A 17,103-nucleotide genomic window follows, 5' to 3' on the forward strand; every position below is an offset into this window, starting at 1 on the left:
ACTATCAAGACAATCCTAGATGTTAAATTTTCCCTACGCTGTATCTTTCTGTGAGATGAAAATATGGAAGGACAACCAGACTCTCACCCCGATGACACATAACATTCCTGAACATGGATAGCAAATGAAAATGGACTAGTTTGGACCTGTCTGCAATGCATTTTCTTTTCATCTTTTTTCCTTCTTCTTTTGGTTTATGCTTTCCTGCACTTTTTCGCTATTCTCAAATTCTTCTGTTATGCATTTGGTTCTAACAGTTGTCTAGAACTAGCAATATTAGAAATGGCATTTCAGAATCATAAAAGTTTTCTGACTCATGAAGTACTATAAACAAAAAAAAATCCAACTATCACAAAATGAAGTGTTTCTATTAACTTTACCTTTTTGAGTAATAAATTGAAACTTAAAAATTAGGAGCCTAGAGCATAAAACAAGTAATGAAATTCAACTGACCATCGCAAGATCCAGTTGGAACTGGGTTTCAGCATTGACTAAAATTTATGCTGTTTTAATTTACTTATTACTCCACCAACGTCAATGACAAGAATCATAAATGTAATTTTATAAATAATTACTGACAGAAGTCCTATGACAGAAAAAATGTTTTGGGGTACCACTTGTAGCCTTATATAAGTGCCTAAGCAAGCAGCAAACAAGAATAGTTATTGATCCAAATGCAAGCACACATGAGGATGGCAGAATAATTACCCAAGCTTGCAGAAAACACGAACGCGTGCGTGCAGCAACAGCCGCAGATACCATTCTTGCAGCACGAATTTTTTCAAGCCCAATGTTCTCGGCAAGCCCAGCAATAAACTCTCGAGCATCTTCATAGTCAATCTCAACAGAGGTTGACTGGAAAGGTGCCCTGCTGAGTTCCTAAACAAATTAGAACCAAAGAAGAAAACTAGATACGAATAAAGACCACTGTCCAGAACCTAAGAAACAGTCTGAATTAACAAGCCCCACCTGCTGCAAACATTTAAAACAAACTCAACCGACGTGCGATAGAATGAATCTCTGGTGTTTATTGGGTCAATAGTGACTCCTACTCCAGCTATCCTGCAGACTCTACGTAGCTGCTGACCATACAGGCAAAAGAAGTCCAGTATATTACTGAATGATCAATTTTTGTAGCAAGAAAGTTTAGATCAAATCACAATGATTAAAAGTAACTATGATTTGTGCAAATTATAGCATAGAGCTCCTTGGCAACTTAAAATTTATTGCCTGAGTTCAATGTTCTCTTAACAAAGGTTAAAAAAGAACAAGTTCTGAGAAAGATGTTGATGACTTACAATATGATCATATAATTATTCCATATATTAAGTACTTTTTTAAAAAAAAAAAAGTTTACATCAATTAAGAGGCCGGCACAGAAGCAGGATATGAAGGCAATACTTATCTATAAAGACTGAAGCAAGGATCTATATTTTGCAAGGAAATATGGTCTGCCTGTTCTTTTTTAAATAAACCAACCAATACTCAATAAAATTACAAGCACTCTATCCCTCTAAAAACTTTAGTCTTGCACGTCTTCACTGTTCACGATTCACCATCTACAAAATTGATTGGCACATAATTTTTTCCCAACATGCTACTAAAATTTACACATCTAAAGTAGCATAGAATGACAAATGCCAAATCCCGCATCCAGCAGATGACAAATGCTCATGTATTTCCATATGCGGACATATATATATAATATCTATATATATAAAAGAAGAAAAAAGAAAGAAGTTGATTTTATAAGACACCAAACCAATTTTAGCACATTTCCGAAACAATATTCTGCAGGGAAAAAACTGATTTCAAATAACATAGTTTTTTGGTACAAATCCGATCGTGAAAGACAATCTGAGGTGCAAAGCAGATAAAACATCGATTAGCTAAGCGTATAAAAGTTTTACGAAACGTTGGTCCTGTCAGGACAATATTGGTTCCATATACTCAAATTAAACAAGCCACCTAAATGCAACGATTATATGGGATCACTTAACAGTTGCAGAGTCAAAAAAACAGGCTGCTTAAAATTAAAAAGCTAGTATGACAGGAATTGCTTAATTCAAGAAAAAGAAAAGTATGATAAGGCTTGCAATTCTCAAATGTTAAACCAAGGACTATAATATGAACTAAATTGCTGCCCTGCTAAGATTGATGCCAAGTTAGCCAAGTTAACCTTCACCCATTACCATACAAATGAAATCTGATGAAGAGGTGTTTAAAGTTAAAACACACTCTATCCATCATAAATAAGTATTCCATTGTTCACTGTTTTCTTTTTAGTGTGTGCATTTTACACACAGATTTGTAAAGACAAAATTTTTTTTTTTTTCTTATGTGCTTTGGTGCCACTCATTTACAAAATTATTTCTAAATCAATTACATTATCTAGAAGGTTCCCTAATTTCATAGATGAATTAATATAATGGCCCGTCAATAAGAAACCTAGAATTTGGATCCATCTATTTTTAAGTAAATCATATCCATCAATATCGTCAATCCCCTCAAAAACCCATTTGTTTCTCTACTTCTATTCAACCCAGAAAATAGTACGTAGTGTAATACCCAATTATTTTTATTTTATTTTATTTTTATTATTTCTATATAAATATAAATATGTATTATTGAATTGAATTTAATTTATTTTATTTTAATTTGATTTAATAAAAATAATAGTAATAATAATAATAAAAATTGTGAAAAAAAATAATTGAGAATTTAATTGAAAACAATTTTGGAGAAAAATGGTGAAAATTTAGGTTCTTGGAGTATTTTTGAAAGAAAAATCGGAAAACGGAGGTCAAAACGCAATTTAAAAAAGTTACGCCACATCAGCTGCCCGGTCAGCAGCCCCGACCAACCAGGATGCGCTAGGTGGCAGAGAAGCTGATGCGGGAGGCCACGCGAGGAGAGGCACGTAGGCGATCCATGTGCGTGGGATCGAACGGCTGAGATTCATTCTCGCGCGCACGGACGGCCCAGATAAAAAACACGCACGGACGACTCAGATTGAATCGCAATGAATGGTCCAAATTCACTCCTTATTTAATCGCGATTGGACGGTTCAGATTAAAAGCGATAGAAGGCCAAGATCAAAAGCAGATGAGTATAAATAACCCCATCCGCACCCAAACCCTAACTCTAGCCGCCAGAGCACCTCGCCGGAGAAGACAGCCCAACCGCCGAGTTGCCGACCGCTGCCACCCGCCACCAGACCGGAGCAATTTTCGACCGCCAAACGAGGTAAAACTTTTACCATTTGCTCAGAATTTGATTTCAAACCCACCCCATGGCCAAATCGGAGTGAAAGAACTAACCAATTGGCCGAAAAACACCGCTGAAGCTCAGCGGCGCCGCCACGGGGTGTTTCGGTTTTCGCCTCCAATGAGACCCTTCCCAATTCCCGTTCGATGTGATTTTTTCACCGTTGTGATCACCGTTTCCTCCTCTACAGGTTGACAGGAGCAAAATACCCAACCGCAACGTGAGGCGGAGGAGCCGCCGCACCAGAGAGCCCCATCGCTGATGAGTTTCGATTTTCTACGTTTTTTCGGCCCACTGAGGGCCCTAAGTGTGTTTTCTGACAGGAACTGATGCAAGTTTGGCTGAATTCGGCCAAAAACAGACGAAAACAACCAACTCGAAACGGATCGCCGCCGTGGGCGGCGGTACCATCGCCGTGCCGGATTTCCGAAATTGGCCGAGTAGGCCCTGGGACTGGTTTTGGATTATTGGGACATTTGTAGGTACCGTAGGTGCGTTTCAGTTCCCAAAGAAAAATTCAGAGAACCCAGGGACTGCCCATAAGTGAAGTAACCATTTAGCTTTTCGGCGTCAAATCAAGTAAGAACTACTCACCCTATTTTCTATCATGGAATTGAAGTTTGAATAAATGATAATACTGTATTTTGTATAAATTAAATAAATATGCATAATTAATTAAGGTTGCTAATGGAGCCCGAACCAAACATTATTTTCTGTCGATTCCTACTTGATTTATTTTACAGTTTAAATTCATTATAATATCTATTTTATCTATTATATGGTTTTAAATGCATGTATTACTGTCTTACTTGACCACTGTGTGATTTTGGAATTTAAGATATGATTGTATTACTGGGTGCATGTTTATTGTTTATGTGATTATGTTTAACTTGGTAACGGAGATTAAGAGAAAACAGATAAGATGATAGCTTCACTAGATATCCTAAGAGATGGTGAACGGATCGGGTTCATAGAGAACCCTACCGTGAATGTAGTCTCATACCGGACGGGGTATAGGGACGGCCCTGGAATTAAAATTGTTAAGGGGAATGGTTCACGTGTAGCCGGGACACCCCTATGGATCTCCATGGATACTAATAGGCTGGTGAAAACGAGAAACGGTGATAATCGGTTATTGTTAATGAATACGAAATTATGATATGTTTTATGTTACTGATTATGCATGAAGTTGTGATTTGTATGATATTACTGCTTCTGAAATTTGTTTCCATCAATTCCCCGATAGTAAGAAAAATGGTAAATGATTTTATTTTAAATAAATGTATTGGTTTAAATCTACTGCTCCATTGGTTGTTTTGATTTTCTACCAACCTTTACTTTTGTGATGGTGATATAGTGTGATGTCCTTACTAGGCTAGTGTATCTCATTCCTTATTTAACCATTTCAAATCAGGACCTGGTTCTCGATCCCGATCCCGATCCACAAGAAAACTGCAAGTAGATGCTAGATGCTTTATAGTTTCCTTAATTTTTCTCATTTCTCATATTTCTTTCAGAGAACTTATTCCGTGATGTTGTTTAGTACTTTTAAGTTATTGTATAAGGAATGTTAACTTAATTTTTTATTTCGCTTCCGCACTCAGATTATTGTATTTATTTTTTTTTAAATTTTCGAAGTCGTTATAGTTGGTATCAGAGCCGCATTCCTTGGACTTATCCCTTACACAATAATACTTAGAGAAACAACAAACCAATGAATCATTACTCAACCCTTCCTTGCGAAATGCAGGTACAGAGAGATGAGAAGAGGAAGACCCCCACTAAACCGAGCAGCCTGGGATGGTTCGCTTCGGGAAGACGTTGACAAAATATTTGAGATGCTGGAGAGACTCATTGCTACCCAGCAGGGTCGAGAGGAGAGGAGGGAGCTACCTGACCCTCCCCTGCTGCCACAAGTTGAGCCATCACTGCAGCGAGAGGATCTCGAGCCACCCCGGTACGACCTTACTCCTCCACAGTACTACCCGGCACCACCGCAGTATAATCCGGTGCCCCAGCCACAGTACTGCCCGGCACCGCCACAGTATAATCCAGTGCCCCCACCGTATTAGTAAGTACCACCACAGGGCCCCCTAGTCTATCCTCAGCCTGGCCCAATTCCTCTTCCACGGGACCCAGTTCCTCCCACGATTGACCCAGACTACATAGAGAGGTACAGGAGACTGAACCCATCTACTTTTGTAGGGGAATCCTCTTTTGAAGATGCCCAGTACTGGTTGGCGGAGACGGAGAAGGCTTTCAAGACCCTAGGGGTGACTCCCGAGCAGAGGGTCACCCTTGCAACCTACATGTTAGTGGGAGAAGCAGACCGCTGGTGGGAACTCAAGCAGACCACCCTGTCTGTTCCAGTTACTTGGAAACAGTTCCTAGCAGCCTTTCATGCAGTGTACCTCCTAGAGCACATCCGACATCTGAAGGAGATGAAGTTTGTCCAGTTGGTCCAGGGAAACATGACTGCATCAGAATATGCTCGTAAGGTCCTGGAGTTGGGCTGATACTCCCCTGAGACGTTGTTGGATGAGGGCAGGAAGGCTAGGAGGTTCCAGTGGGGCCTCCGCCCAGAGATCAAGCAACATTTATTTGTACTGGAGCTCGGGACTTATTCGGCCATTCTGGCCAAGGCACAGTTAGTGGAGATGAGCCTCCACACCCTCCCTCAGTCAGCAGGGAACCATAAACCCTCAGCTACACCCTGCAGACCAGCACCTACTGTGCCTGTCTAACAAAACAAGAGGCTCAGACCGGTGATCCAGGCTCCCCCTCAGGCTCCAGTGGCAGGACATGATAAGATCTGTCAGCATTGCGGCAGGAATAACGAGGACTGACCATGCTACCGCCTCAACAACACCTGTCGCATCTGTGGTAGTGTCTAACACTATGCGAGAGAGTGCCCAAGGAACCAGAATCAGGGCAGACCTCCTATCCAGAGCAGGGCTTACAACCTCACCCAGCAGGATGCCGAAGCCGACCGGGACGTGGTACAGGGCAAACTCAAGAAAGAGAATTGTATTCAAGAGATTCCGGTAGTCCGAGACTTTCCAAATGTGTTTCCGGACGAACTACCAGGACTGCCAGTGGACAGGGAAGTCGAGTTCACCATAGATCTACAACCAGGCACCCAGCCTATTTCGGTGGCTCCTTACTGCATGAGCCGCGTTAAGATGGAGGAGCTGAGGAAACAGATCACTGAATTGTAGGACAGTGGTTTTATCAGACATAGTGTGTCCCCTTGGGGTGCCGAAGTCACTTTCACCAGAAAGGGAGATGGAACATTGAGACTATGTATTGATTATAGAGAATTGAATAGAGTTACAATCAAGAACAAGTATCCCCTTTCCAGAATTGATGATCTCTTCGATCAGTTGGAGGGTGCGCAGGTCTTCCCTAAAATAGACCTATGTTCAAATTACCATCAAGTGAAAATTAGAACAGAAGACATCTCCAAGACAGCTTTTCAGACTAGGTACAGACACTATGAGTTCCTGGTCATGCCGTTTGGGCTAACCAACACCCCAGCCATCTTCATGGATCTGATGATCAGGGTCTTCAGACAATTCTTAAATCAATTTGTTATCGCGTTCATCGATGACATTCTGGTTTATTCAAAAAGCAGAGAAGAACATGCTCACCATCTAGCTCAGGTTTTGCAGGTTCTTAGAAGAAAAAAACTGTATGCAAAGTTGAGTAAGTGTGAATTTTGACTTGAGCAGACCACCTTCCTGGGACACATCATATCTAAGAATGGAGTATCAGTGAACCCTAAAAATGTTGAAGCGGTGCTCGGCTGAAAGAATTTGACATCAGTTAAAGAGATCCGTAGCTTCCTGGGAATGGCAGGCTATTACCACAGGTTTGTTGAGGAATTTTCTAGTCTAGCTGCTCCTCTGACCCGACTCACAAAGAAGAATGCCAAGTTCAAGTGGAATGAAGATTGTGGAAGAAATTTTTCAGAACTAAAGAAGCGGCTGACTACTGCACCTGTGCTATCCTTGCCGAGTGGATCGGGGGGATATACAGTTTATAGTGATGCCTCCTATCTAAGCCTGGGTTGTGTTTTAATGCAGCATGGGAAGGTCATAGCCTATCGATCCAGACAATTAAAGAGTCATGAAAAAAATTATCCCATCAATGACTTAGAGTTTGCCGCAATAATACACACCTTGAAGACTCGGTGCCATTATTTATATGGAGAGATCTTTCTGATTTATACCGATCACAAGAGTTTGAAACACATATTCACTCAAAAGGATCTCAACATGCATCAGAGAAGGTGGATAGAACTTCTTAAGGACTATGATTGTGACATCTTGTACCATCTGGGTAAGGGCAACGTGGTAGCTGATGCACTCAGCAGGAAAAGTGCAGGTATATTAGCTCATTTAATGGTTTCAAAATACAGGCAGATTTGGGCCACACAACAGGTTCGGCTTCAGAACTTGAGGAGAGTCACATGTTTGGGTCATCCGACTGTTCAGCCTTGAGTTAATCCAGAGAATAAGGAAAACTCAGTCAACTGATCCCACCCTAGTAGCCCTCCAGAATGATGCAAAACAAGGGGTTAGCTTAGAATTCCGAGTCTCCGCCGATGGATTACTCCGATTTCAGGACAACGTGTGTGTTCCAGGTGACAGTGAGTTAAAGAAAGACATCATGACAGAGGCCCATAGCTCAAAGTTTGCTATACATCCCGAAAGCACTAAAATATACCAAAGTATGCGACCCCGGTTTTGGTGGAACGGGATGAAAAGAGATATAGCCGACTTTGTGTCTAAGTGCTTGGTATGTCAGCAAGTCAAGGCAGAGCATCAGCGCCCAGGTGGGTTACTTCAACCATTACCGATCCCAGAATGGAAGTGGGAACATATCACTATGAACTTCGTGACAGGGTTACCTAAGGCACGCTCAGGAAATGATGTCATCTGGGTAATTGTTGACCGGTTTACCAAATTTTCCCACTTCTTAGCCATCCGGATGACTGATCTCTTGGACAAGTTGGCAAGAATGTATATCCGGGAAATAGTCAGATTGCATGGAGTCCCAGTAACAGTGGTGTCCGACAGGGACCCCAAGTTCACTTCTCGATTTTGGAGTAGCTTTCAGCAAGCTATGGGAACGAAGCTGTCCCTCAGTACTGCCTTCCACTCTCAGACTAATGGACAGTCAGAAATGACAATCCGTACACTTGAGGATATGCTCAAAACTTTGTCCTTGACTCTGGGGGCCACTCGGACGACCATCTACCCCTGATAGAGTTCGCCTACAACAACAGTTACCAAGCGAGTATTGGCATGATTCCGTATGAGGCGTTATATGGGCGCCCATACAGATCGCCGATTTGTTGGGAAGAAGTGGGCAATAGAAAATTGTTCGGCCCGGAGCTGGTAGAGGAGACTACATCCAAAATAGTTAAGATCAGAAAGAACATTCAGACGGCTCAGAGCAGGCAGAAGAGTTATGCGGACACTCGGATGAGAGATTTAGCGTTTGAGAAAGGCGACCGGGTGTTCCTTAAGGTCACTCCTTTCAAGGGAATTAGTAGGTTCAGCGGGAGGGAGAAACTGAACCACTGATTTATTAGACCATTTGAAGTCTTAGACAGGATTAGTACTGTCGCCTACAGACTAGCACTGCCTCCAGAACTTTCTAAGATCCACAATGTGTTTCATGTGTCCATGCTACGCAAATACAACCCGGACTCCTCTCATGTCTTGGCCCACGAATCTCTCCCACTTCAGGAAGCCTTATCATACGATGAAGTACCAATCGGTATTACGGATCGAAAGAGCATATTACTCCGCAACCGGAAAATTTCCTTTGTAAAGGTCGAATGGCAGAACCACACACCAAAGGAGGCTACATGAAGTACCAGTCGGTATCATACGACACTGACGCGGGAGGCCACGCGGGGAAGCCACGTGCGCGATCCGCATGCGCGCGATCGAACAGCTGAGATTCATTCCTGCGCGCACTGATGGCCCAGATAAAAAATGTGCACGAACGGCCCAAACTGCATCGCGCACGGACAGCCCAGATTGAATCGTGCACAGACGGCCCAGATTGAATCGTGATAAACAGCCCAAATTCACTCCCTATTTAATCGCGATCGGACGGTCCAGATTAAAAGCGATGGACGGCCTAGATCAAAAGCAGATGGGTATAAATAACCCCATCCGTACCCAAATCCTAACCCTAGCCGCCAGAGCCCCTCGCCGGAGAAGATAGCCCAGCCGCCGAGGAGCCGACCACCGCCACCCGCCGCCGCACCGGAACAATTTCCGATCGCCAAACGAGGTAAAAATTCTACCATTTGCTCATAATTTGATTTCAAACCCACCCATGACCAAATCAGAATGAAAGAACCGGCCAATTGGCCAGAAAATGACGCCGAAACTCAGCGACGCCGCCGCGGGGTGTTTCGGTTTTCGCCTCCAATGAGGCCCTTTCCGATTCCCGTTCGATGTAATTTTTCCACCGTTTCCTCCTCTACAGGTTGACTGGAGCAAAACACCCAACCGCAACGTGAGCCGGAGGAGCCGCCACACCGGAAATCCCCACCGTCGGTAAGTTTCGGTTTTCTACATTTTTTCGGCCCACCGAGGGCGCTAAGTGTGTTTTCTCACAGGAGCCGATGCAAGTTTGGGTGAATTCGACCGAAAACAGCCAGCTGGAGCACGGCGGATCGCCACCGCGGGCAGCGGTGCCGTCGCCGGAGCACGGCGGATCACCGTGCCGGATTTCTGAAATTGGCCGAGCAGGCCTTGGGACTGATTTTGGGTTATTTGGGACATTTGTAGGTACTGTAAGTGCGTTTCAGTTCTCAAAAAAAAAATTCAGGGAACCCAGGGACCGCCCATAGGCGCAGTAACCATTTAACTTTTCGACGTCAAATCAAGTAAGGACTTCTCACCCTATTTCCTATCATGAAATTGAAGTTTGAATAAATGATAATACTGTATTTTGTACAAATTAAATAGATATGCATAATTAATTAAGGTTGCTAATGGAGCCCGAACCGAACATTATTCTCTGTCGATTCCTGTTTGATTTATTTTACAGTTTAAATGCATTATAATATCTGATTTATCTATTCTATGGTTTTAAATGCATGTATTACTGTCTCACTTGACCACTGCGTGATTTTGGAATTTAAGATATGATTGTATTACCGGGTGCATATTTATTGTTTATGTGATTATGTTTAACTTGGTAACGGAGACTAAGGGAAAACAGATAAGGTGACAGCCTCACTAGATATCCTAAGAGATGGTGGACGGACCGGGTTCATAGGGAACCCTACCGCGAACGTAGTCTCATACCAGACGGGATATGGAGACTTAGTCATTTGGCGCTCATACCGGATGGAGTATGAAGACGGCCCTGGAATTAAGATTGTTAAGGAGAATGGTTCACGTGTAGCGGGAACACCCATATGGATCCACATGAATACTAGTAGGCTGGTGAAAACGAGAAACGGTAATAATCAGTTATTATTAATGCATACGAATTTATGATATATTTTATGTTATTGATTATGCATGAAATTGTGATTTGTATGATATTACTGCTTCTGAAATTTGTTTCCATCAATTCCCCGATGGTAAGAAAAAAGGTAAATGGTTTTATTTTAAATAAATGTATTGGTTTAAATCTACTGCTCCATTGGTTGTTTTGATTTTCTACCAACTTTTACTTCTGTGACGGTGATATAGTGTGATGTCGTTACTGAACTAGTGTACCTCATTCCTTATTTAACCATTTCAGATCAGGAAGACCTGCTTCCCGAACCCGATCCACAAGAATACTGCAAGTAGATGCTAGATGTTTTATAGTTTCTTTAATTTTTCTCATTTCTCGTATTTCTTTCAGAGAACTTATTCTGTGATGTTGTTTAGTACTTTTAAGTTATTGTGTAAGGGATGTTAACATTAATCTTTTATTTCGCTTCCGCACTCAAATTATTATATGCATTTCTTTTTGAATTTTCGGGGCCGTTACAAGCAAGATATCTTCCGCTTGCTTCCTCTTACATGCCAACCTCTTTCAAGCCAAAATTCATCCCTCACTGAACCGGCAAAACCCCAACTAATACCAAGAATGCTGTAAACCATAGTCCAAATTCTATAAGCCACTAGACACCAGAGTAGCAGATGATTACAATTTTCGTCCACCCCTTTACATAAGTAACAGACATTCACCAAGATCTTGCTTCTTCTTCGGAGCTTGTCAATAGTATGTATGCATCCCATGCTAGCTTCCCAAGCAAAGAACGAGATGCAAGGTGGGACTTTCACCTTCCAAATCTACCTATATGGGATACATTAACTACTGTCATCATGCCTGAAAAGCTGCCTGTAGAAAGATTTAACAATGAACACTCCTTCTCTGTCTGGCTCCACACAAGAATGTCTCTACCATCACCAAGAGTAACCTGGGAAAGAGTACCAAGTAGCCTATTGCATTCTCCAATCTCCCAGTCATTTAGAGGTCTCTGTACTAAAATCTGGCACTCTCTCACCCCTCCACCATCTTTAAAGACAAATTGTACAACTTAGTCTAACACGAAAGTACGTTAACTGAGAAAATTCTTTCTGATTGAAAGAATTACAATGTGCTTAAAGAGAAAATCAATGACATTTTTCAAGTCACAGAGAATACTGCTAGGAGCAGGTTCTCCATTTATTGTGTCCATGGTCAAAAAAAAAATTATTGCATCCATGACATTTTTGAAGTTCAGTAGTATGGACGAAAAGAAGTTATTGCGTCCATGGTGTTTAGCGTGGGTGTATTACAACTAGTATCAAAACATACTGATACTCATGAAAGGCAATCATGATGAACATGAGAACTCGGGCAACTTCTAGCAAGTGTCTTATCTTCTTCTTAGCAATCTCATCCTAGCCACTAGAGCTGCTGCAACTAGTCTAACACACACGCAAATCAAGATACTCATGAAAGGCACCATCCATGTATTCCATGTAACTATCAATTTAAGGAATTTTGATTTTTCCATCGAACTATATGAGACCATTCTGTGTACTAACTTAAACAAGAAAAGACCTCATTTTGGCATGCAAATGATAAATGTAAGCTATTCTAGTGCAACAACCAACGAATGAGAAAACCAACTAGAGACAAATAATGACACATTTGAGCAAAACCTCACACGTCAAAACAAATAGTCATAAAAAATACGTAACTTTTATTGCCAGTCAAAGGATATAACATTTTTACGTGTTTTGGAAATTCATTCAACCAAAGACTCTATATTGTACTTCTTAACAAAACTAGGATAAATCATTTCTTAAACAAGAAGAGATGGATGATCTAATCTTTTATGCAACTGGATATCTCGTTTATTACCGAATATAAAATTGCCTACTATAGCTCGAAATCTAGAAGAGATCAAAGAGTCATTACCCTCCGCTGACACATAGAGCCATCTTGCAATGTAGCATAGCCAACCATTTTCCCGGTTTCTAGTTCCTGAATAGGATAAAATTCAACTTTGCATTTAAGGTCAATGGTGATTGTACTTATAAGCAACAGGTTACTAGAAAATTCAGGAACATGAAGGACAGAAGAGAGTCTACTGGAGGGTTTGCTAGTAGTGGAACCTTACCAATAATAGGCAATAAAAACTTGTTTGCAATATGGATTTTATCATTACCTGAGCATGGTTGTATAGGTTTAAAGATGTTTCATCATATGGCTTGAAGCACATGAATCTAATATTTACATGTTATTTCATTCTTTAAGAATAGCAAGAAATGTTCTACTGACTTAAACAAAGTTCGATGAGATCACTGTGGATGAATGAGAGTCAAGCTGTGATAAAAGATGCCTTAGGATCTGTACCTCTTCTTTGAAAAAACTTCCAGCACTGAACTTACCATTACTGACTTCTGCATTTCCTTAGCAACCTTATTAGTGTAATTTCCCCTACTGTTTATAAAACAGTAAACAATCTCCTAGAGTGTCAACTTTCTCTGTTCAAGAAGAAGCCAAGACATGCAATGCTGTGAAGTAGGCAATGTGTCATAGACGACTATTACTTTCTGCCTGCAGGTGAACCGACTTTTTTGTCCATCAAAACAAGATGTGTGACACTGCGAGGAACTTCATGTCACAGGCACACCACCGTTTTCCAACTGCAAATGGCATGTTGGCGCACTCTGTCCACTACCAGAGGCCAAATCATTAGGAAGATTGATTCAAACGGCATTTCAGCACTCTCCCTGGTTCCTGAGTTTGTTCCCACTAATGGTATTGCTGCACCGAGAAAAGTAGAGACTGAATTGAGTCGCCTGCACCATATCTAAGAAAAAAAGGAAGGTGCAGAGCTTCCAAATAAGTTGGCTTCAGGAACCTAAGACCCTAGGGAGTGCTGGACAATCAGGTTTTCGAGTAGGCAGCAATCATAGGCATAGCTCTAATTCCATGTTGAAACAATAGTAGAAGTAGAGAAAGAGAAAATTTTTCTGCATAGCCTGAACTGATTTAAATGTATTTACACAAAATTTTAATAATGAGAAACTAAGGATAAAAGCACAATAATATGTTTCTAGAAGTTAGGGATTTACAAATAAATATAGAACATCTACAAGATTGAATCTAGTAGTCAAGAATACATTCTTAAAATCAAATCTGTAATATTCTATCTACACGATAAAATCTGGTAGTCAACAATTCATTCTTAAAGTCAAATCTGTAGTATTCTAGATAATCAACAAAAATAAAGAAACTACTTTTCCTCGTCCCAATAGGTACTGTATGAATGATGATAAAAGAAAGAAACAGAACAATTTCTCAGGGGATTTGTTCTCTTTTTGATAGCATTAGATAACATTTGTCCCAAGGGATGTGAGAGGTGTTTGGGAAGGCATTGGGGGTAGGTATGGTACTGGTCTATGGAAGAGCATTACTGCGGAGTGTGGCTGCTGGAGTGAGTGTGTGAGGTGGAGGATAGGGAGAGGTAACAATGTGTACTTTTGGACTCATGACTGGGAGGATGGAGGCTGTCTAAGAGACAGATTTTCCAGAATATATGCTATTGCTCATAACAAGAATATGCTGGTGGAAGAGGTGTGGAGTAGGGATGGGGGTCCTGGGAATTGGAATGTGATGGTAAATAGGTACCTTAATGATTGGGAGGTGGAGGAATATGAGAATCTACTTCTTATGCTTTCCAAAATTTCATTCACTTGACAATGACAAGCTGGTCTGGAAACATAAGAATAACAGGGAGTTCTCCGTGAAATCTTATTATGGCTATATTGTGGGGGAGAGGGGCTGTAGCCAGATGTGCTATCCTGCTAAACAGATTTGGAGGGCGCAGGCCCCACCAAAGATTGCTTTTTTCACGTGGGAAGCCAGCAGAAACAGCAGCCTTACGTTGGATAATCTTATGAGAAAGGATATGGTGATGGTCAACAGATGCTATTTGTGTAAAAGGGAGTTAGAGACTGGCTATCACCTCCTTCATTGTTCTGCTGTCTATGAGCTGTGTCTATGATTTTCAGACTTCTTGGGGTCAGCTGGGTGGTGGCGGGTTCGATCAGAGAGGAATTGGGGGCTTGGGCTGGTCTGGGTAAAGGGAAGAAAAAGCTAATTAGATTAATTCCTCTCACTGTTTTTTGAATTATATGGAAATAAAGAAATGGTAGGGTTTTTGAAGGAATTGAAAACGACATTGGAAAAATTAGGACTAGATAGGTTCCATTTATTTGGATCTCTAATTATTGGGCATAATTTGTATAGAGTGGATGATTTTGGGTATATAATAGATTGCCTAACAAATATGTACTACTTTTGTACATTGGTTGCATCCCTTCAGTGCTTTGTTAATATATCTATATTTTTTATTTCAAAAAAAAAATCATTTGTCCCAAACCTTATCTACCTTGTTCAAAGGTCATCCTCCCTTCATGGAGAAGATCTTGGAACCTCATTGATATTTGACTTTCAATGTTGTGTAGTTACTTTTGTTCTTGGGTGGCATCCCATTGGTGTCATGTTCATAATATTTCTTTTTTTATTTAAAAAAATAACAGTATACTAACATATCTCATGGGCACAGAGGACACTGACTTGAATTATATCATCCTCCATAATATCCTTTCCGCCCGTTCTATTGTCCATGATCACTGGAAACCAAGCCGAAAAGTTGCATTTGAAGAAGCAAAGCATGACCAGAACAATTACAAGAATTGGAAAATGTGCATCTTTTACCTGTAACAAGGAAAGTAGAAACATAACCAAATTTAGCCTTCTTACAAATTGAAAAAAATATCAAGCCCAGACACAAGAGATATCATTATTAGAGAGAACCATAATGAATATCAGCTTTAAAACTAATCAAAAAGAAAGGGCAGACACAAAGAAAGCCAGCACTTGATGCGAACACTTTATGAAGCCTTTTGGCCACAAAGAAGGTTTCTCTGCTGAACCCATTCCTATTGCTGCTGATAATACCAATACTGCGAGAAAGCTCTTACAATTGAAAGCAACATGGCTTTAATCACCAGAAAGCATTGAGTAGTTCTTATCTTTTGACTAATATCTAGATGAACTTGATTTTATTTTAGCCAATCTGTACCAGCTAATCCCTTACTAAATTACTAAATTCCACAAATCTCAAGGTGATTCAAATTTGACATGGTTGAGAGGAAAATCATTCTTGGAATAAATACAAGCTTGTCCCATCAATTTGATAAGCAAAAGACTTCAAAATTGAACACTTAAAACAAATTCACTTGTTGGGGGAAAAAAAAGAAAAAACAATAAAAACCACTTAGGGTTAATCAAGGAAAGAAATTCACTCAAGAAGGAAAAATGAACTAACAGAAATTCATGTGAAGCATTTGTAGATCCAAAATAACACGAGTACACCTCTCCAGATGTTCAATTTTTTTTTTAAATAAAAGAGAAATATTATTATGAACAATACTACCAAAGGAGTACTGCCCGTATACAAAATAGATTTATATCTCAGTCAAGTGGTCGATGACCATTCCAATATCGTTCCAATCTTTCATGTCATGACTCAATAATATTGAACCAAAAGTATTAACTCATTTATCTCTAATTTTTACAAAATCAGTTTCTATGTTCTCAAAAACTCTCATATTTTTTTCCTTCCACACAACCCAAAAAATGGTAAGTGGAACAAGGAACAATTGTCTTTTCTTTTTGCATATACCCGACCAAGCCCATAACTCCTTGCCAACAGCGTCCGCACTGACCCAATTTAACCCCATCATCCCATAGACTGTCGTCCAAATATTGTAAACAAACGGGCAATATAAGAGACGATTGCATGATTCCTCAGCACATTTGTAAAGATAGCATCTGTTAACCAAAATGTTGTCTTTCCTTTTCAACATATCAATAGTAAGGATACTGCCTCTACCAGCTTCCCAGGCAAAAAAGATATTCTGGGAGGAGTTTTTGACCTCCAGATCTGCCTATATGGTGCTGACAGCAAAACATCATCCCCTTTATTGCAGAAATTGTAATATGACTTTACCGAGAAGCACTTCTGCTTGTCAAGTTTCCAAAATCTGCTGTCCCCAATTTCCGTCAGCTATATTTGGTCAAACAGCCAAGCAAATTGCAATATTCATCCACTTCCCAATCCTTGTCCAAACAGCCTCTCCAGATGTTCATAAAATGTATGGTATCCCATCAAACTCAATGTTCAGATTGTAGCATTCAGATTATAAATATAGATACCAACCTTTCAAGTAACTGTTTGCCATTAACTGACGCAGGATCCTAGTCCTATTTTAAACCATAATCTATTTACCAATTCACCTA

General features: G+C 40.6%; 1 protein-coding gene and 1 long non-coding RNA gene across 17 annotated transcripts in view; both read right to left on the bottom strand.

The window, feature by feature from the left end:
- Nucleotides 1–17,103, bottom strand: part of LOC110812938 (phosphoribosylformylglycinamidine synthase) — a 39,518-nt gene that overhangs the window by 21,201 nt on the left and 1,214 nt on the right. For 4 of the 16 annotated variants that reach the window (XM_088216225.1, XM_022039880.2, XM_022039886.2 and 1 more), the window contains exons 2-5: nt 15,376–15,431; nt 12,706–12,771; nt 970–1,079; nt 709–871 (exon numbers count right to left, since the gene is read on the bottom strand). In XM_088216225.1, the coding sequence (XP_088072351.1) occupies nt 709–871; nt 970–1,079; nt 12,706–12,771; nt 15,376–15,431 (395 nt within the window). Of the gene's footprint in view, nt 1–708; nt 880–969; nt 1,083–12,705; nt 12,772–15,375; nt 15,432–17,103 lie in introns of all 16 variants that reach the window. The other 12 variants (XM_022039887.2, XM_088216232.1, XM_022039885.2 and 9 more) reach the window with 8 other exon arrangements.
- LOC148266815 (uncharacterized) lies at nt 13,449–15,341 on the bottom strand. The gene is made up of 2 exons (XR_015817914.1): nt 15,188–15,341; nt 13,449–13,557 (listed from the first exon to the last, which is right to left on the bottom strand). It is a non-coding gene; the product is annotated as an uncharacterized LOC148266815 (long non-coding RNA).

The sequence above is a fragment of the Carica papaya genome, chromosome 3, assembly GCF_054855325.1.
Source record: "Carica papaya isolate Zhongbai chromosome 3, ASM5485532v1, whole genome shotgun sequence".
In the NCBI taxonomy this organism is placed as follows: domain Eukaryota; kingdom Viridiplantae; phylum Streptophyta; class Magnoliopsida; order Brassicales; family Caricaceae; genus Carica; species Carica papaya.